Here is a 14,806-nt window from a genome sequence, read left to right as displayed (position 1 = left end):
TAAATAAACAAAAATAAAGTTAACTTCCTGGACATCAACACATTCCACCATAAGCATATAAGTTGCATCTTTAAAAAAATAAAAGGATTTTCCTCTACAGATTTCCCCCACTATCTGAAAGTAGAGTGTTCCTCTAAAACCTTTCCTCAGCTGAAATGGTGTAAAGCGAAGGAGCAATTACCTTAGGACACATCTTGCTAACAGGTGCGCAAAATAAATCGAGGTAAAGGACAGATGCTCACAGACATGGTTCAAAGTGATGGCAGCTGGATGCTGAGATGCTGAGTGCAGTTCCCAGGGGAGGAGCTTGGTGACACCACCCTCGCTGCTCTAGGAGAGCCTGCCTCTTTAAGAGCGCACTTGATGCCAACCAACCTGAACGCCATTTTCACTTTTTGCATTTTTACATAAAAGTGAAAATCCTTTTCTTTCAGATTTCTTTCAATTAGAGAAAACAGGTACTAATGTAGGTCTTTTGTGAAAGCGAAGTGGCATAACGCGAACTTTCGAAAAGTGGGGCATGGCTTGTGATGAGAGATTTTCACATATTGAGGTATATGGGGTAACTATTCGGGTTCAAAACTGATTTGGCTTGAACTAATAAGCCAGACTTATGGCCTATCAAATATGCATTGTACATCTGCTTAACCATGAAAGGAGAGAATGCACTCTCTTAAGAATGCATACTCCCCTCCCACGCCCTACTGGTAACGCCCTATTGGTAATGCTCTATCGGTAACGCCCAGATTAGTCCTTTTCCTGCCTTCAAGGTCACGTTGATCTGCGAATTTGCAACTGAATACCTTGTGAAATTTTGAAGAAAATGTATCCTGGGTGTGTTTAACGTATGTTCTTTGTTCTAAAAAGATATAAGACTGTACTGAAAACTGTGCTTCTCCGGAAGGCTTTCTAAGGCCTTCCCGGGTAATCATCCTCCCTCTGGCTCAAGTAAACTCACCTTATCTCTCTTATCTATGGAATGGTTATTGGTTATTTTGCGTCGGCATTTCTATAGCTAAAATAATCTTTTCTCACTTAAAGACATTATTTTAAAATCTTTAATATTATCTAATAACCAGCCCATATTTAAATATCCCCAAATGTCCCTCACATCATATCTAATTCCAAAACAGGCTCCAACCTGAGATGGCACATTGCATCGGATTGCCGGTTCTTTTGGTTCCTTTTAATCTGGCCAGTCACATTTTAATGGCACTGTTGTGCTGAAGAGAACGGCTCACAATGAAGAAAATACCCCAAATTCTGGATTTATCTGATCGTTTCCTTGTGGCCATTTACCTTTTCCTTGTAAACTGGAAATTAGGTATAAAGGCTGCTGATGCAAAATAACCAACAACCATTCCACAGATAAGAGAAATAAGGTGAGTTTACTTGAGCCAGAGTGAGGATTATAACCCGGGAAGGCCTTAGAAAGCCTTCCGGAGAAGCATGGTTTTCAGTACAGTCTTATATCTTTTTAATGAAGAACAGACAATAAACACACCCAGGATACATTTTCATCGAAATTTCAAAAGGTATTCAGTTGCAAATTAGCAGGTCAACATGACCGTGATGGCAGGAAAAGGACTAATCCAGGGCATTACCAGTAGGGCGTAGGAGGGGAGTATGCATTCTTATCTTAAGAGAGTGCATTATCTACTTTAATGGTTAAGCATAGTGTACAATACATGTTTGATAGGCCATAAGTCAGGCTTTGTAGTTCAAGCTGAATCAGTTTTGAACCCGAATAGTTACCCCATATACCTCAATATGTGAAAATCTCTTGTCAAGGCTCAATTCAATTTAAACTTTTTGGCTACATATTGCATCTCATCCGGGGACTCAGGATATCTGGTTGTCCACCAGTGGGATGCTGAGAGAGACCACTGGGGTATGGGTAACCTCTTGATCCCTCTGTGGGATCTCAGAATCTCTGTGGTGGTATTGTGGCCCCATTCAGGTGTCCATTTCCCCATCAATCATTCTTCTAAGGGGATCAACACCAGTTCCTTGCCTGAGTCAATGATTGGATTAAGTGTCGCAAAATGATTATTTCCTTACTTTATCATTTCCTGTATGTTGATTGAGGGCATTTCTCATCAAGTAGGGGTATCTGGTTACCCTTGTAGGGGAGGAAAAATAATTTTGCCTCTACCCTTCTAGGGTTTTGGCTGAGACCCTCCTGTAATGAAAAGATAGATTAACAGAAGAAAAACAAACAGAAGTTTAATAGCATGTATACCTCCTGTATACATGGGAGATAACCCAGGAAAACTGAGTAACTCTCTGAAATGGCCTACGTCATCACCTTAAATACCATCTCCAGCTAAAGACAGACGGAGATGATGGGGAGCGGGACAGTTATGGGAGGTTATCAGGCAAAGCACAGTAAACAAGGGTATGGTTGTTATGTCGATTTAAGTCCTTGCCTTCTCCATCAATAAGAGTCTCCAGATAATTAGTTATCCTCCTCTTCCTGGTGCAGGAATCAACAGCAGAGCAACAGATGTTTGCCCTGCCATGCAGACAAAGCTTTCTGACGTGAAAAGTGATCTCTGGTAACAGCTCTCTTCCTGGTACAGGTCCCCTGTCTAAATTCTTGGAGGCAGCTAAGTGATCTTAGTCTACAGGGTCTTAATTGCTTTCAGCTCAGAATAATCCACATGCTAAACTGGTGCACTTTGGGGTGGTGGATTCTGCTCCTTCTCAAATATCAAGTGTAAAACTGGGAGAACTCACTAATGTTTATGCCAAAACATGGAGCTGAGAAGAATGGAGGATGTCATAGGAGGGGTTTGGGTGTTTCTCCCAGTCCTGAAGGCTGAGTGGGTCCGTGGACCAGGAGAAGCCTTGGGGTGACGCGGAAGGACAGGAGAGAGCTTTGTGGATCTGGCTGCCCAAGAGCAGAGGGGCACAGCAGGAATCCCAAAAGGGACTAAAGGAGGAATTACCATCAGCAGCAAGTGTCCACAAAGAAGTGACCACACGACAGACCCTTGCCTCCCCTGATACCACCATCTGTGTCATGTATCACTTAGCTCACTGCCTGGAGTATGAGAGCTAGGCAATGATGTTGTTCCTGCTGTTCTCACCATTATTATGAATAGGCAGGAGCGCTCTTGGTCACTGCTGGAACCAAGCACTTGCCCAGTTACCAGAGGCCGCTGACCCCCGAGAGCATGTCAGTGCACAGCAGACCCCTGGGCACACTCAGACTTCCTGAGAGGGGCAGAGTTGGGAATGAAGGGGAACATTGCATTCTGGGAGGCTGGGAACCCTACACCTCGCTGTTGACTCCGACGGTCTCTGATGTTGAAGGAGTTGCAGTCAGGCCGCGTAGATTCGGGAAGAGGAAACAGGAAGAGGGGTCCTACGGGGCCTATGGTGCAGAGAGGAAATTTGCGTATTCAGACATTACTCAAGTCACAGAGACAGACCTGGGTAAACATAACGTGACCTGGGTGAGTCTGCTCACCAGGAACGTAATTTTCTCCTCCTGCTCTTGCGCTCCTCTCTAGCAGAGGTGGTCTTGGATGCTTTCCATGACTCCTCCTTTACACCTAATGTGAATGAAACTGGGACCCCCCTCCCTGGTCTAACAGGTGAATCTAGCAAGCAAGCTGCAGAGGCTTCAAGTCAGTACCATAAAAATCCATGCTGTGGGGCCGGCCCCGTGGCTTAGTGGTTAAGAGCGCGCGCTCCGCTACTGGCGGGCCCGGGTTCGGATCCCGGGCGCACACCAACACACCACTTCTCCGGCCATGCTGAGGCCGCGTCCCACATGCAGCAACTAGAAGGATGTGCAACTATGACATACAACTATCTCCTGGGGCTTTAGGGAAAAAAAAGGAGGAGGATTGGCAATAGATGTTAGCTCAGAGCTGGTCTTCCTCAGCAAAAAGAGGAGGATTAGCACGGATGTTAGCTCAGGGCTGATCTTCCTCAAAAAAAAAAAAAAAAATCCATGCTGTATATGAAGCAGCCATGCAGGCCATCCTAAGCCTAGGTTGGAATGACCCCGCCACCCCACACCTCGTGACTGAGGACGCCAGCTGGACAGATCCACAAAAGGAAGAGATAAAATGTACCTCGCTTCCACATTTCCCACCACTTTTCTTAGAGATTGAGGGAAAAAGCAACAACCTTGGTCCTTGCCTCCCTCCACACATAGATAATACCAACACTCCAAGTCTTGTTTGATGAATAATCAAAAAGCTCCTGTTCTTGGTCTCCTTGAAGTATATGAATATTAGACGTCTGTGCCCTTTTCTTGCACCTTGTTAAAAGGTATATAAACTGTACTCAGATCTGTAGACCTTGGAGAAGCTCCTCAGAATACTCTGCTGGACTGGGATTCAAACTCCTCCCTTTTATTATCGAATAAACTCCTTGAATTAACCTTTACCCAGACTCTTTATTTCAGTCGACACTAACCCTCCCCTGAAGCTGGGACCCCTCCAAGGATAGGACCTTCCAACGGGCTCCATGCGCCTCATTCCCTTTGCTTTTCATCTCTTGATTCCTACTCACCAATCTGTAAGGCTCAGGCTGCTTTTTACGGCTAACATGTAAGTTTATAAACAGAAATATGTGGGGATTTATACTCTTTCCCCCATAATGGACTGTTGGCTCCTTTGAAACAGGGAACCCACCTTCTACAAGATATATGTTATGTACTATGCAAATGGAGGAATTTACGGATGTTACTCATTGACGTCCGTTCTCTTCCGTTCTGATGGGAATGCTCGCAGCTCTGTCCTCAGCGTCACAGGTGAAAATACCAAAGAGCACGAGATGTTCCAAACGTGTTTGTTTTTCTTTCCCAAGAGGACTCCCTCGCACTTCCCTAAGTAATTTCAGCAGGTGTCTCTCCAAACCACAACCTTGTCCAATAAAGTTGTCTGGCAAATACGTCAGAGACACTGAAGCGAGTAACCTTGAGGATAAACCAGGATTTCTGGCTTCACTTGTTGGCTCAAAGTATCTACAGCACTTGTTCACATTTCCTTAACTTTGTTCCACATTTAATTTTATTAAAATCTTTGTATTGATTGTCAAATTAATGAGGTTTAATAAGACAATATATGTAAAACAATTAACACAGCTTTGACACAAAGGAAGTTCTCCCAATCTGAGCTAATTTTATTACCTGATCTTTGGAGAAATCACCTTATTCATCATTCTTTCATGGAACCACATAACACACTACATAAGAAAGCAATGTCTAAGTTGTTGAACTTTGCTTGGTATTTCTTTGCTTCATATATCTGTAAGGTATGCCCCTTCCTATTTTCCCTGCATTTTCTACTTTCTAAAGTGGTCACAAATATTAGCACAGTAAGAACTGCAGGAAAAGAAAGTGCATTCTCTATGTATTATTCATGGCCTCCATGACCCAGGAAGGGCTGGCCTAGTTTTCTATTTCTGCGGGGACATTTTGCACAGCCACATTCAGCGTGACTGTTAGTAGTCACGGCAGGTCATGTTTTATTCAGCCCAGTCTAGACATCCACACAATCCCAAAAGTTGATAAGAAAGCTGAAGCCCCTCTTGGGAAATTGATTAGCAAGAAATTTCCTGTCTGTTTGGGTAGTAGGCCCACTCTGAGATGGATCTCTAAGGACCCTATGATGGGATTCAAGACAGTAAAATGTGGAGGGGACATGTTCCTGTATTGAATTTGCTTCTCCTCCACCCTAGGAGGTAGAGTTACCCTTTCCTACCCAGAAGCTTTAAATGAGGACAGACAATGCCAATGTCAGCCTAGTCCAGTGGTTCTCAAATTGTCATCTGCATCAAAATCACTTGGGAAGTTTGAGAAAAGTCGGAATCCAGGGCCTCTCCACTCCCACCCTCTCCTTACACACAGATTCTAGTTCTCTAGATAGGGAGGGGTCCCAGGAATCTGCTTTTTTAACTAGTGCCCCAGTGACTTGTTAGCAGGTGGTGACAGGCCACCTTTTGAGAAACGCTGGTAGAGTCCATTCACTGTCTTTCATTCAACGATCATTTCCCGTATGCACAGGGTAAAATTGGGCATCAAGAACAAAAACCGGGGCCGGCCCCGTGGCTTAGCGGTTAAGTGCTTGCACTCCGATTCTGGTGGCCCGGGTTCGGATCCTGGGCGCGCACCGACACACCGCTTCTCCGGCCATGCTGAGGCCGCGTCCCACATACAGCAACTAGAAGGATGTGCAACTATGACATACAACTATCTACTGGGGCTTTGGGGGAAAAAATAAATAAAATAAAATTAAAAATTAAAAAAAAAAGAACAAAAACTGTACACACAGTGTTATCAGAAAGAAAACACAAAACACTGATGGAATAGACAGTTTTCAGAGCATGTTCACATCCATTGTGCCCTCTTCAAGACAACTATGTGAGAGAGGCAGAGTGGTGATTGGTATTTCCATCTCACAAAAAAAGGAGAACTTAAGTAAGTGCCCCGACTTTCTATGCCTACTAGATGGCAGACATGGATAGGATCCAGGACTTTTGACTGCTGGGGCTGGAAAGAGGAAAATTATAATGGTAGGTACACTCACCCCTGGGAAGACCAGGGCATGAAGCTGTACTTATATGGATGCCCATTGCCATATGTATCACAGGGAACAATTGGAAACAATCTAAATGTTCATAAATAGGGACTTGGTTAAAAAAAACCACAAGTACTATGTATCCATAAAATGGAATATTCTTCAGTCTTTCAAAAGGAAAAGGTAAATCTTTATCAACATAGAAAAATGTTTATGATGCATTGTAAAGTTTTAAAAGAAGTCACAGAACTCTAGGTAGACAATGGTTCCTTCTATGGAAAAAATTATTCATGAATTTAAAACTCTGAAAGGCCATTTCCTTCTACACATCTATACAGAGAGAGAGAGAGAGCGAGCTGTCAGAGGTGCAGACTAAGGCTGTATTTCTCGGCGCCCTGGTGAACAGGCACTGCTGCATGAACACTAATCCATAGAGCCTTCCCTGGACCCTCTGCAGCAGAGTGATCGGGAGATCATTTCACTAAACTAAGGTATATGTTAATTTGAGAAGCATTTGGCGTAGAAAGAAATAACTGCATTGAGGGTGATGGTCATTGGCCAGGAGCTCCTCTCCCTAGAATCACTACACTCTTCTTAATTGTCATTATAGTTCTATTCTATTTCGTATGACATAACAGTGTAACATTAATGTATGTATCCAACACAGTAATATAATGAAGGTTTCAGTTTATGAGAACCAAACATTATAAAAAATAAAATCTAATATTTAAAAAATAAGAGTAATTTTTATACACTTGTCAAAGGGGAATGCATTTAGCAAGAAGATTTTCTCTTGGAGAAGGTGAATCTTGGAGTCTTAAAAGGCAAGAATTGGCTGGGAGGAAGGAAAAACATAAAACACATATCCGAAAAATAATCACGAAAGTTTTCCAATGCACAACTGCAGAGCACCATGAGATATTTTATTAAAAATTTCCTGTAGGCTTTTTCAGAATTGAGTAATGTGTATTATCAATATCATCCCACTTTTAACCCATCATTGTGTGCCTCTTGTGGGCAGGCCCTAGAGGGACTAGATGGCAAGACAAGATCCCTGTCCTGGAGAGGCAACAGTCTTACCCTTTATTTTCCAATCTGTAACAAATTCTGTTCAAAGTGAAACAAGCATAGATGCATTCCTCAAAGGATGAGCAAAAAGGCTCTTAGATGAAGAAGCTAGTGTCTTCAGTGGCTGATTTATTACTTTTAACAAGATAAAATGTTTTTTGTGCTCGTCAATACTGAAATTTATTTTTTTTGGAAAACAAAAGATTACTTTTTTTTCTTAACTCTATTCGTGAAGACAAAAGCCCAAAGGAAAACAACATTTAAGGCCCATGACAGTGGCTCCTAACATCCCTAGGACACGGGCTGCCCCTGCCCCTTAAGAATCTGATGAAAGTGAGGAATTGGCCTCTGAATGCACATATGCAGGCACTCACGAAATACTGCAGACAATTTCAGGAGGTCAAGGACCACCAAGCCCATCCACGGACACCAGTTAGTCAACTCTGTTCTAGAAGTTTGTTCTTTTCAAATGCAAATCTGACACTATTTATTCAGCACATATGTTTAGAGCACCTACCCAGCACTACGCAGAAGCGCCTTGGAAGTCGAGTAGCAACCTGTGTTTTAACAAGCCTGCAGAGTGATTCTGACGCATGCTATAGTCTGATACCCACTGTGCTCGTCATGCTCGTCAACCAAAATACGTCATACTCAGGCCCTGCTCCCCAGAGGCTCTGATTTATTTGGTCTGGTGTGGGGGGCGCCAATCATTGGTGTTTTTAAAACCTCTCCAGGAAATTCTCAGATGCAGGCATAGTTGAGACTCATTGGTTTAAACACTGGAAATGTAGTTTCCGGGTCCTGATAAACATTTATAGTCCCCAAAGAAGAAAATCCGTTGTCCACACCTGTGTATCCACGGCTCTCAGCACACAAGGTGGCACTAGGCTGGGAGCTTTAAAGGTGTCCAGCACTACCAGGCAGCCCTGCTTCCATCATGAGGGCACTTTGGAGGCTGTGTTCCTCCAAAGGCTCCTCCTGCGCCCGGCTAATTTACTGTTCAAGAGCAGGAGCCCCAAATCCTGGTTTCTAGTTAATTAATAAATAGCAATTTCTCTTTTAGAGTTGTTTTAATGGAAAAGATAAGATACAGTCTTATCTGGTGTGGAGTGGTCTGCATGAAACTAGAGGATAGGAAATCCATTCTTGGGGTGGAGACTTGTAACTTACAATTGCTGTCCTTCGTGGCAAATAGATCAATTTTTGTTACTGATCAGCTGTTCTGCTAACAGTTTCTGTTTAAACATCTATTTCACAACTAATGGAGAAACCTTTGTTTTGAAGAGTTTGTAGACTTTCAATTCACATGAGACGCAATTTTTGCAAGTCATTGCTCTCTGGAATATCTGCGTGTGGTGACTAAAGCCAGATAAAAGACACTGCCTTGACCGATAGAATGATTTTTATTAAATAATGAAATATATATATACACACTTGTTATTTAAAAAATAATAATTTTATTGAGCATTATAGACGGACTCTGTGTTGGATATATTACATACATTAGTTAATACATTCTTCACAAGAATTATTCAAAGTTATTGTTATCCCCATTTTGTAGATGTTGTTCAAGGTCAAATACTCAGGATTCAAACACAGACCTTTTTGATTCCAGAGTCTATGGACTTGTCACCATATTGCACTATCTTCCATCCTATTATGACACCTAGAATTCTGATATTTATATCATGCTTCATAAATTACCACGGGGAAAGACTCATATGATAGAACTCCAAACTCCTCTTGCAACTGAACATTTAAAATGTTTGAGAGAGTAGCCGTACAGTGCTCACCGTCTCCCTGTTCTAGCCGCTGTGAGAGCTGCCTCTGTTTTAAGCTGGTAAGATACTCTCACTTGATATTGGACTTATCTTTGCAGTTGTATGGGAGCCTGTAGAATGGATTAACTCTTTCATACAATCATCTATTACTGTGCTGAAGTAACAGAGTAAAATACTGCTCTAACAACTGTTTTCTTGCTTTGGTAAGTTGAGGAAAAGCTAACCACATGGTTTAAGTAAGAAACTATCCACTCAGGGCCTGATAAATGTGATATGTCTTTATATTAATGAGAACAAACAGACATTTGCCCAATCTTCACTTGGCTCACTTACATGATCCTGACATGACAATAGCCTTTGGGAAGAGTGAATTTTAGGTAAAACAGAATTTTGGTATGCACTTGCTATTTAACAACACAATGATTCTTCCAAGTATTAAAAATTATAACGACTTACTTGGCTTATGACAAAATAGTCATACTGTGTTCCCTAGGCATAAGCAGTAGATGCAAAGTTTTTCTTTTAAAGTTTCCCCCTCTATCCATCTATTTTCTTAGAATCCTGAAGGACTGCTTTATAAGCCCCTGATGAAGACATTAGAAGACCTTTGGCCCCACAAGGTTATGACTTATTCAGGCTCACACATGGTAAACACATAATTATACAGTTCTGCATTCTATCCATAAGCCTATTTTACCTACTTATGTTGCAAGTTTGTTTTATGAACGATAATTTTTAACCTTAAGCTTTATCATGTTAAATTATAGAGGTGAATTTCATCATAAGAAAAAATAGAAAATAATAAAGCAACCTGCTTAGGGGAAAGGAAAACTTTCAAGCAAAAATGATAAAAATAATTTAGGTCCACTTTGCTCATTTTCTCACTACAACCACGGCCTCTAAATGCTCATGCCTTGTGCTAGCCTGGAAGTGCCAAATATTTAAGAAAGAGATGACGTTGTGCTTGTTAGAAATATTGCTTTCTCCATCCACAAATGAGTGTTGATTAATTAATCACGTAATAACATCAAGGAATCTTTTCAGAAAATTAGAGTTTTCAATCCATAAAATACTTATCCAGTCAGGAATCAAAGTTTTTGGTATAGGTAAAAAGAGAGATGCCTAAATTCAGCACTTATTATATCAAATGCCACTGTCATTCATTTGCATATTGTTTATGGAATATCAGATATTGAAATAACTTTCAAAGTCTAACACAGTATTTTTAATAGTAGTGAAGAGTGAAACAATCTAAATATTCATCATTCAAATTAATTATGGTACAATCATTTGATAGAATATTGATCTCTGTAGGAGCATTAGAAGCATTCTTCAAGGAATTTTTAATAACATGGGAAATGTTCAGAAAATAATTCTCAGAGAAAAAAGCAAGATATAAAATTGTTCCCAATGAACAAAATGTGCAAATACATAAAATATTAGAAAGTAACATAGGAGAATATTAGCAGTATTTATATATGGGAGGTAGAATTGTGGGTAATGTTCATTTTCTTCTTTATTTTTTCAATATTTTACAATGGGCACATAGTCATTTTTTAATAAGAAAAAATATTATTTTGGTCTATCAGCAGGAAGAAAAATAAAAGTTATGAGGAATCTGACAAATCATCCAATGAATAACTAAGAGTTGCCTAATTGAAAGAATAAATGTCCACAATTAGTCTCATTAGAGATCTTCACATTTGGGTGCAAAACTTTTATGAAAGCATGTCTGTTTTATAGAAAACCACAAGTTAGTGACATCTTCATTGGGAGTTTAGTCTTATAAGATATTAGTTTGTATATATCCATTGTTTTCACTCTAGAAATAGAGTAGAAGGTACCTGGTATAAAGTACGTTCTCAATAAATATTTGTTGAATGAATGATGGATGAATGAATGAATGAATAAGTGAATGAATAGGAGATGACTCCTCCGGTTGTAATGAGTGAAGAGGTCACCATTTTCCCACTTTCTTTTACCATTGCAATCCTCGATTTTTTTAAATCAATCAGCAAATGTGTCTCTGAGCATTTATCCTATACATATTTTAATCATAATTTTCTCTAAGGCTTCTCTAGGAGGAGTAGCTTTAATATGCTTATAACAGCAATGTGAATTTACCTAATACTAAAACTACATGTGTCTTAATGAGGGTGTGACTTTTTTCTCTCAATAGGGAAAAGAAAGCATCACACCTTGAACTTGCATACAATTGTCTGAGAGCCTTGAAAGCAGTAGAAGCTCCTCCCAAGAGCACAATCCTTCCTGGGTGTGTTCACTTGTAACAGCGCTTGGCAACCAAGTCCGTGGACATCACACAATAAATACCACTCATTCTCCTGCTTCCTACTGCCTTGTTGGCAAAAATTTTGAAACTCTGGAGGTACTATGCTCAGAAGCTAGACCTCAGTAGGAATGGAAAGCAATGGGTATTCTTAAATCTGAGCAAAGAGCAGTAACTAGGTCCACCCAATTGAGAAACCACTTGCCCTTAAGAAAAGTTGTATTTTTATACTCTTGGGCTTCGTGGCTGTTCCTCAGTCTCTATTTGCCACCGATCCTCACAAACAATTTAGGGTCTCTTTTTCAAGAGACACAAATAAATCAGCCTATGGCGTTTCAAGAAAAAGGAGTAGGTCGAAACATTTTAAATTTACTATTTAATTACTCATTTATTTTTTCCCCATGCTTTGACACTATGAAGAATTTGAGGATGCCTTTAGGCAACACACAAAATATAATAGTGAAAAATAAATTAAAAACCAGGATCAGATAAAATGAAAGTGAAATATACACATACACATACACACTCAGGGATTACTGTCCAACATAATCGGGTACTGGTAGGACACAAATTCCGCTTTGAGCATCCTAGAAAACATAGCTCAAAAGAAAAGTCAGATGCAGAGTACTCATTGTCCAAAAGAAGAAAACTTTTAGAGTTTCTCAGGCCAAGCAAAGATTTTACAGCACTCAGTTCTGAAAGAAGTTACTCGGAGGACTACATGTAGGGACCACTTAAAGATAAGGTACACAATATCCTCAATAATATCCCCACAGCAGATAGAGATATAGATTTCATATGGCTGCTTCTTCTTGTGTCTTTCCAGAAAGATCAATTTCATGATACTAAAAAGTAACCCAGGGAGATCAATCTGTGGTGAATCAAAACAGTGCCCAAGGATGTCACTTTCTTACATTTTGGTTCAAATCCTGAACAAAACCTATAAAAAAAATCACAATGGATGGATTTCTTCACTTTAGATCATTCATCTATCAATAGATGTAGGTATAAAGTGTCATTGGTTGAAGGAGGTTCCAGCCAAATACTTTAACATCAAGCAAAGACATCATTGGTGTTGATATTCTTTAATGAAATCAAAGGCTAAACCAATCCATCTTGATGAGCCATTCTACCTTGGCTGACAAAGGTACCTGCACACAAAGTTCGAGTTTTGTTCAAACAACAATTGGGGGACTACTTTTGTACCAAATTGTCTTAAAATGCATTTTTAAGAGTGTCAACTTGTAACATTTGATGTTTGTATAAGGTAAACCCATACCCAAATGAGACAAAATATTTTGAAATTATTCAGTGAAATAATAACATCTGGAATAAAAATAAGTCTGCTCAAAGTTAGCTTCACCATTTACAGTGAGGTCTTGGACAAGTTACCCAGTCTCTCTGCGTTTATTTCCATTTGGAAAAGTGGGAATATATGACCAAAGATCAAATGACATAAATAACTTGAAAGTGCATTGTACATTGTAAAATGCCAAGCCAATATGCCTAAGATTATTATCTCATCTGTGAAAGTCTTACAAATGACCATTAGAACTTTGTTTAGACTAAAGGTTTTGATTATAACCCTAATAATTTTCCCCTAAAATTCTTTACCCATTAAGTTTAACAAGTATTTATCTGAGTACCTATCAAATGCTCTTGGTGGGACAAAATGAAAACATGGGCCCTTAATAGAGAGGGGCTAGAATGCAATTTGTAGAACAATTAAATGATGCAATGAATGTTCCTGACAATAATTTGCTCTGTAAGGTGAGAGCTGTTGGAGCTGAGAGCATCATGGCTTGATGGAGAAGGCTTCTCTAAGTGGGAAGACACCACAGAGTGTTTCTTCTTCTCTTCTTAATCAAGCCCTCTGTGATCTTGTCACATAGTTTTTGTTAATAAGTACTTAACAACTGATAAAACCTTCCATGAAGAATTTTTTAAAATTGCCCCAGGATTGACAGCTGTATTCATTTCCATGTGAGATTAAATTTTATCACCTGAGCTCAGATCTTAAAAGATAATGAGTTTTTGTGAGTTTAGATTACATGCTACTTGAGAATGATCTTTTCAAGTGTTTTCCAAAAGCAACCATGCACAGCACAGATAATTTTAGGCATCACTTAGTCCTCCGCCTTCTCCAGCAGAACACTGGCCTCTACAATTCTGTTAATGCACAGGGCTACTTGAACCAATTATTTACAGTATATATCGCTTAATGCTTATTTATGCATTTCACAATCATCCCTTAATTGTTAACATCAAATAAAGTAGGTAGGAGTGTGTCATGACCTTACTTCAAAAACCCCTAACCAACACGTGCAAAGACCAAATGACAATTATAATGAATGTTTATATAAGTCCATCACAACATTATGATGAGCTATTGATAATTAAAAGCAAAAAGTGATGTTTACTAAGCTACTTTGAAAAACTCAACTAGTACAACTGAATACAGAGATCATTAATCAGTGCATATAATAAACACATATATAGAAAAACATTAATTTATTTCCCACTTAATATTTGTAGTAATTTTCTGGGCTTGTTTACAGTTGAACAACTGGTAGAAAAGAGAGCTGGCTAAATATATCAATACCATAAATAATATGATGTTGATGAGAATGTTTAACCTAGTGAAGATAACTTAAATCACACAGCACTTTAGCAGCGTCATCTGGTTGCATCTGCTTGCACTTGATGTGTCACTTACGTATTTATTACTTTGTAAATGTCAGCACTGTTAGTTACTATTTTATTTGAGGGTAAAGCAACATTTTCTTGAATGGTTTCATAAATTCAGACTTTTCACTCAGATTGGCCCTCCTCCAGGTTAGTGTGGATTGGTGAGCTGCTACTGCACGTGGACTTTACCGCTTATAGGACAGTTGCTCACTCTAAACCAAAGGGAAGGATTGGGCTTACACAGAAAGTGAAATCCTGCTCCATTCAGCTCCTCACCTGCAGGAGACCTTCAGGTAAGGCTGGTCAGTGCACACTGCCTTCTTCCCTTTTCTCAAGTTCATGTTTATTTATAAGAAAGTAAATACCAGCTGATGAACTTAATTTCCCAAAGTTAGGAAAAATATCTTCAACTACTGTAAAGCAAGAACAAAAACAAGAAAAAC

The 14,806-nt window shown here is 39.7% G+C and overlaps 1 protein-coding gene across 1 annotated transcript in view; it reads left to right on the top strand.

Annotated features, from left to right (window-relative positions):
- The first annotated feature begins 3,179 nt into the window (after positions 1 to 3,179).
- Positions 3,180 to 14,806, top strand: part of ARG1 (arginase 1) — a 33,448-nt gene continuing 21,821 nt past the window's right edge. Inside the window, 1 exon segment of the mRNA XM_058566160.1 lies at positions 3,180 to 3,461. Within this exon segment, the coding sequence (XP_058422143.1) occupies positions 3,180 to 3,461 (282 nt within the window).

Source organism: Diceros bicornis, chromosome 23 (genome assembly GCF_020826845.1).
Source record: "Diceros bicornis minor isolate mBicDic1 chromosome 23, mDicBic1.mat.cur, whole genome shotgun sequence".
Classification (NCBI taxonomy): Eukaryota; Metazoa; Chordata; class Mammalia; order Perissodactyla; family Rhinocerotidae; genus Diceros; species Diceros bicornis.
Note: the sequence above shows the minus strand (reverse complement) of the source record. Positions and strands in the feature narration are given on the sequence as shown.